Here is a 7,387-nt window from a genome sequence, read left to right as displayed (position 1 = left end):
TTTCTGTCTTCACTCTTCAATATTTTTTATAAAAAACAAATCATTTTCTCAAATCTATCACTTTTAAGGCACACTTAAGTCAAATACATACATTTCTACCTTTCTGGACACATGTATCCACAAGAGTCTATATCTCCTCAGGATTACACATAAATACACTTATTTACAAAAGTGGTTAAAATAGAAATAAATACAAAATAAAAATCTGAGCATTATACTTCATGTGTGGTATTGCACCCATTAAAAAAAAAACATGTACATCAGAAATACATTTTAAATCCATAAAAAGGATTAATTCCTCTAATTAGAATATTTTTTTTCCTGACACTTAAGTAGACATAAATATATTCATATATTTAATCAAAATAACTGTGTGGTCTGTATGTCTTTAATATAAATAAGAATCTTCATTGTGAGACGGAGAGGGTGAGGGGGTGGAGGGGGTCAGAGGTTAGAGTTCACCGGCAGCCACAGCCCTCCACCACCATGTCTCGGGGGTCAGAGGTCAGAGGTCAGCGACAGCCGCAGCCCTCCACCACCATGTCTCGGGGGTCAGAGGTCAGAGGTCAGCGACAGCCGCAGCCCTCCACCACCATGTCTCGGGGGTCAGAGGTCAGAGGTCAGCGACAGCCGCAGCCCTCCACCACCATGTCTCGGGGGTCAGAGGTCAGAGGTCAGCGACAGCCACAGCCCTCCACCACCATGTCCTGGTAGTTCTTGAGGATGACCTTCTCGTGCTCGTCCAGGTAGAGCAGGGAGATGGGGCTGAGCTGGGTGGGCACACAGCAGGCCCGCGGGATGTGGCTGTTCACAGAGTTCACCAGGTTCTGCACGATGGCGTGGTTGGTGGAGTTGAGGTGGTCGGCCAGGGGGAAGGGGCAGTCGCCGTGGCAGTAGAAGGCGTGGTATCCGGGCGGGGCCACGATCCACTCGTTCCAGCCCACGTCGCTGAAGTCCACGTACAGGGCGTGGCGGCGGCATGCGGCCCGCTGCCTCCTGCGTTGCTTGGAGCGGGGCGGGGCCTGGGGCGGGGCCTGGGGCGGAGCCTGGGGCGGGGCCTGGGGCGGGGCCTGGGGCGGGGCCTGGGGCGGGGCCTGGGGCGGAGCCTGGGGCGGGGCCTGGCGCTTCTCCCGCCGGTGCAGCGCCTGGGCCGGCCCGTCCTGCCCGAACGTCACCAGCAGGGGGCGCACCTGCGCCCAGGCGCGCCCGCCCCCCTGCGGCGACCGGCTGACCCTCACGTGCCCCCCCCCCCGCCCCCCCCGGGTGCAGCACCTCCAGCTCCAGCCCGTGATTGGCCCGTCCGTCAGCGGCCCACCGCGACACCGCCGCGCTCACGTCGAAGCTCTCCCATTGGCTCCGCCCCTCCTGCACCACGCGCGTGTCCAGGAGCCGCGTGATTGGCTGCTCCTCCCGGGAGCGGGCGGGTCTGAAGATCTCGTAGACGTTCATGCGGTGGAGGCCGGCGCTGTTGTTGGCAGAGGTGCTGGGGTCCGACGGAGTCGCTCCCGCCCGGAATACCCGGAGTTCTGCGGAGGTGAGCAGCTCCTGGCCGGGGATGGAGGAGATGTTGAACAGGAAGCGCTGGGTCGTCCTCCCCTCCACACTGCACAGCACCTCCATCGACTCTGCCGGAAGAGTTAGCACGTTAGCACTTCATAATATCAGCTACTCTACAACTATGCTCAATGACAATGAAAATAAAAAAGTTTAGCATGTGCTACACCTGGGTGTGACTCAGAACACGTGTACACATGTGAATCTCCTTGTCATGCCATTAAAACAGCACCTGCATCCACCTCATATAGAATATGAATAAAAAGATTTTGGGGAAATTCCGTTTTTGGAGTCTGTTCTTCGTTCCTGACACATTTGCTCCCCTCTCTCTCTGTTCCCTCCCCCTCAGAAGAAGCCAGTTTTCCTGCAGAGTTACACTGAGAACATGTCCAAGCATGTCCCAACCTTGTAAACCACAGATATGGAAAAATCAGCATCCTTCATTTCTGCAGGAACGGTAGGCTAACGGCAGGCTAACGGTAGGCCACTAGGTTCTATCAAACACACACTGCGGTCATTTCCTGGCTTAGCTGTTGAGGTTTTAGTTTTCACAGGCAAGCTCACAGTGTTGCTATCTGTGTCAGACATCATGCTGGGCCATGTGACTACTCTGCTTGCCTGCTCATTACTTTTCACTTGCAAAAATTTTGACACAAATTCCTTTCTATGTGTACAGTTGTGGTAGATTATATTGAGAGCTCTCTGCGCCAAATTTCAAACTTCATCTTCTGTTGTGGTGGATGCAGAGAGGCACCAGGCAGAGCGTGCACTGAGAGAAACCTACATGTGTGTCGTATAAAACAATCATTGCAGAATCCTCCACGCTATTAGCAGTCAGTGCACTTCAGGCCAAACAAGCAAACGTTTGACCTGCTAGTCAGACCAACCCTTTAGAGTAAACATTATGTGGCTATAAACATAAAAAACCTGACAGTTGCTATTTTTAATGTGAGGTAATTAATTTGGAAAGTAAATATTGACAATATTGTTTGTTAAAAAACACACGATTATGTAACTGGAGAGTGCTATGGTTTTAGGCCATTTTGGAGGAACTCCAAACTCAAATGAACTTGCTTGCTTATTTAAGTTATCTGTAAGTGTGATTCAATGCTTTATGCAGACTGACACGCCAACAATCATAAAGGGAATTGATTCCTTCCATAATCGGATTGATGGGAATAAAATAATAATGAAAACGACATTATTTTGAGGTACACCTGGTTCCTTGATCTTAAACATAAGGCCTGGATGTTAAAATTAACCATGGGTGTTTAAAAATGAGTTTTTCCATACCTCTAAGTCAGTGTTGTACGTCGCTCTGGATAAGAGCATCTGCCAAATGCCAATAATGTAATGTAATGTAATGTGTTGAACTGCTTTCAATTACCTGTAGTGTTCGTTACATGAACATTAGAATGTTATTGTTAACAACATTCTAATCACATAATTGTGATCTTACACCTTGAAGGGTTAAATAACATTTAAATATCTCATTTGGGAATCGAAAAGGATAACATGAGGATTCTCAAGTTGAACCATTATGATGTGCACATTAAAAGTAAGAAATACATTTCAAATGTTACTTCTGAAATATGATTTAACTGAAACGCCTGACCTGTAACCTTCTTCTTTCTTAATGCGGATGTTTTAAGGTAGAATTGAGGAAAGGCGCTGAAGAGAGTATTGAAGCTCTTTGGCGGCAATGCACCAATACTGCCACTGGGTGTCACTAAAGTTCACTATTTTACTGCTATTTCGAAATTTGAGCTTTCTATCAGTCCTCAAAGACAAATAGTTGCATCTGTCTTTTCATTACAACTCCAGGACTTTGCTAATGTGCTGAACTGTAAAATACATCCGCAGATAAACAATAAATGGCACATGTGTATTAATTAGACAGTTTAACGGTGCGATGACATGATAATTGCCTGTAACGGCTGTGCGGGAAATGCGTTGGGTGGGTCATTTCGCTACACCGTCACTTAAATGGAACGCAGGTTTCATCATGTTCACTGTCCTCGGACAACTCTGACTCTGACTCGGCCGCCGTGTGCCCGCTATCGTGAAATCTCCAAAAACGGAGTTAGCACCGGAGATCCCTCAAGGGCCAAATAACTTAATAACACTTTATGACAGGGCCTAGGCGCACGCAGCTGACACACAGCGACACTTAAGTGGCACTTAAGTGACACAGTCACAGTCGGTTCCGGTGCGTCACCAGGAATGCTCAGACTGGTAGATCACGCCACTTTGGGGGTTTTTTTGGCCGTAAGACTGTCTTGCGAATGAACCGTGTCTTGGATGAGACATTAATTGGTTAGCTGTAGGCTACTCATTTATTCAGAAAGGCGGACTTTGTACGGGAATGTATTCAGGTTGTACAGAATATGACGAATCTTCCATGAATATATTTAGCCTGTATACACACCAAGTTACCACCTTTTCAACTATGCATCTTGTTTTTAATGTGAACTGTTTTTTCTTTTCCCCTCTAAAAAGATACTAGACATATCCAAAACAAAGCATAGCCTTCTTTTCGAAACAAAATAATTTCCTTCAATGATTATATGGGGTACTACTATAGTGTCTGGCTGTTTCCCTGGTAACAGAGGCTATACCCGTGATACCCAAATCACCAAGTGCACGTGCTCGAGAGACGGTCCAAATCGCTATTTATTATCTCGGTGCCTTTGGGTTTGCGTTGGAGTAAATGGAGTAAAAAAGTGCTTCCAAGAGAACGCATCACTACAGTCACTTTACCTACAACATTTCCGATGCTCAAATCTACAACCTAGAGCCATAGGCTACTGCTGATGCTGCCAAATGTACGATGACAGAACATATTTTAATGTAGCTATCATTAATATATGTTTTGTGTTATGCGAGGATAGTGTTAAGACATGTTTATTCATTAAAAGGGTTCGCAATAGTTGGTTTTTTAATATTTAATCCAGCTACTTCCGTACAGCGATGTGGTCGCGCTCGTGCTCTGGCCGCGCGGACAGGGTTTTGAAAGTGCTGGATATTAACGTCACTATAACGATCTTCCCGATCTGTGCGCCCTAAAGACAATATTCCAGTTTTTCTGAGGAGAAATGGTTCACATATAATATACAACACAAATAATATTATTTATATGTACATCCATAAAGGTCATAACTGGTCAATCACCTGTTGCCAAACAAGGTCAAATGCAGTGGCACGAATTACATCTATAGCCTGTAGTCACTTGTGAAACAGAGGAATGCGCAGTTAATGTAAGTGTCAATTACTTGCTTATGATTATCTGACTTAATTAGACAACATTACACTGCTATTCACTGATAAATACACAAGCTGAGTAAAATCAACAGGTAACGGAGTTACTGTACGCACCCATGCGTAATGTGGAAATAATGTCTTTGTGTTTACGGTTAAGTAAATGTACACGTCAGATCTTCTGGGAGGGAACGGGCTCACACCGCCGTGTAGTTTTTTCCACAACATGTCAGTCATCATCCAACATAATTGTACTTGGAAACACTTGAAAAGCGGGACATGTCGGGGAGACTTACCTTCGTGGTGAAAACTCCTAATCGTGTTGGCTCTGCTTGCGGAGAACTCCGAGTGTTTCGTCGCGGAGCGCCTCGCTCGGTCGGGGCTGGGGTCCACGGTCCCGGCGTGTCTGTGGTAAAGGTCCACCATGTACTGCGGGATCACCGCCTGCGCGCTCGCGCTCGGGGTCGGTCTCCGCTTCAGTCCGAACATGTTGAGGAGTCGAAACTCAAACTCGCTGAGAAAGCGATCCGATTGCGCTGCGCTCTGCCCGGCCACCTCAGCGTACTTCCGGCGACCCACCTCGGGAATCAGTCCGGCCGAGCGCCCGAACAGCACCTGACAGATCAGCATTACCATGATAACACGGATCCCGGCGACCATGATCGATCTGTGTCTGGAGAGAGCAGAGACCATGTGTCAGAACTCAGGCGTCGCTACTCCATGAGAAATTGCTCGGGCCATTGGAGGTGCAGCGCGCTCAGGCTGGTATGGCCAGCAGGACTGTGCTCTTCTATAGGAAGAGTTTAATGCAGGGGGTTAAAAGGATGTGAGGCCACTTTGAAGTACAGAACAAAACCGCCCCACTGACTGAAATAACACCACCGCCAGATCTATTAGTACATTACAGGGGAAGAGGCAGGGAACAACGCATTCAATAAAATAATACCTCGAAAGGATGTGTAGTAAATAAAGCAACAACACAAATATATAAATAGGAATATCAGGAATGCAACGTTTATGACATTTGTCTTTAAAGAGTGGATGGACGGCAAAAAAACCCCGAATAATTCTGAAAAGCTGTGAATGCCGCCTATGAGGTCTTATGATCCAGAGAACACAGGAATTATACAAGATGTTTATTGCAGACAACAGACAGGGCCCCATACACGTGTGGGGATGCAGAGGCCGTGACGTTAGGCTGTTGTGTCTGAAATAAGATTAGATCATAGAGTTACAGAGAGGCAGTCCTGCAGGTGTTAAATCTGAAGCGCTTCCGCGACTGGCTCAAATCAAAGGCACGGCTACCGTAAAGAAGCGCTTTGAAACTCCCTCAAACGGGTCCACTGGAACGCATACCGCGATTAGACATTTCAGACATCCATGAAAATGCACTCTTTTGAGCAGTCATCCAAACGCGCCTAGTCAAGGCGTTTAGGCTGAGCTCACAACACGCGTCTCACTCGTGCCGCCTCCTCTAGTCGAAAAGCCGTTTCATTTACAAATAAGTAATTGTCTGTGAAATCAAACTCGCCTTTAGTCAAAAGACAGAAAGCAGATGGTTTGCCGTTTCATACAGCTACATTGTGGATCCGAGCCGTTGCGCACCATCAAACACGGTGGTAATTAAACCTGCAGGTTACCTATGTGGAGACCTGTCCGCTCGCTGCGCGTGCTGTGTAGTCCAAAAGGTTCCGCATCAGGTCGCCTTATTCCACACAGAGGTTCTGCGGAAAACCGAGACCCAGAGTCCAGAGTCCAGAGTCCGCCTCTCCTTCCACATATTTTCTGCAGCTGTGACGCTGATGGAACCGAGTAGGAATAAAGTTTTTGTTGATTAGAAAATATCACTCGAGATTGCCCTCGGATTGTCTCTCGGATCTTGTTTTTCAGTGCCCGTGCTGGGCGTTGAACCTAAAGGCGCGTGAGTTTCACAGCGCTGTACACTGCTGTTCGCTCGATTCCATGACTGCCAGGCGGTTTAAATCGTCTTCCCTGAACACCACACGACGATCCCGTACTTTTGATTGCAGCCTGCTCTTTCCACAGAGTACTTCTGTTGCCCGGGTGATGTCACTGGCGCAGAGCTGTCAGTCATAAGCGGCGGCGAAAGCGCCTCCTGTCCCAGCGCGAGGGACGGCCACTGCGTGCGCGTTCTTCACATACTTTAAAGCTGATTTAACTCTGCGTCTGCCAACGCAAAGGTGTGTGTGTTAATACGTAATCGGGAACACGCATAAATATAGCCTAGTCGTAACTTTATTGAGTCACTACTTCCGATTCATGGTTTAAAAGTTTTTTTTTTTCCTGTCGATATATACAGCCAGCATATAGCGAAGCAAAGCCTATACATATTTTCGTTCATGTGCATCGATAAATAGATTAGGGATTGTTTTTTAAAATCGCAGGTGATCTATTTCATTTACTGTATTTTTAATTCCATCATATCTCTGTAAAGTTCAGCCAAATACTCTGAATGATTATCAGTCACGCAATAAAGCAGAAATATTTCTAATTTGATTGCATCAGCATGAAAGGGTTCTGCAGCGTGCATACCATAAACATGATCCAATACAAG

At 47.0% G+C, this 7,387-nt stretch overlaps 1 protein-coding gene across 1 annotated transcript in view; it reads right to left on the bottom strand.

The window, feature by feature from the left end:
* bmp2b (bone morphogenetic protein 2b) overlaps positions 1–6,917 on the bottom strand; it is a 7,042-nt gene extending 125 nt beyond the window's left edge. The window contains 5 exon segments of the mRNA XM_061242060.1: positions 1–1,022; positions 1,119–1,245; positions 1,247–1,625; positions 5,109–5,485; positions 6,453–6,917. The exon segment at positions 1–1,022 is cut by the window's left edge and continues 125 nt beyond it. Coding sequence (XP_061098044.1) covers positions 675–1,022; positions 1,119–1,245; positions 1,247–1,625; positions 5,109–5,472 — 1,218 coding nt within the window. The 5' untranslated portion in view covers positions 5,473–5,485; positions 6,453–6,917 and the 3' untranslated portion in view covers positions 1–674.
* Positions 6,918–7,387: the final 470 nt, after the last annotated feature.

The sequence above is a fragment of the Conger conger genome, chromosome 5 (genome assembly GCF_963514075.1).
Source record: "Conger conger chromosome 5, fConCon1.1, whole genome shotgun sequence".
Taxonomy (NCBI): Eukaryota; Metazoa; Chordata; class Actinopteri; order Anguilliformes; family Congridae; genus Conger; species Conger conger.
This window is presented reverse-complemented; position numbering and strand designations above follow the sequence as displayed.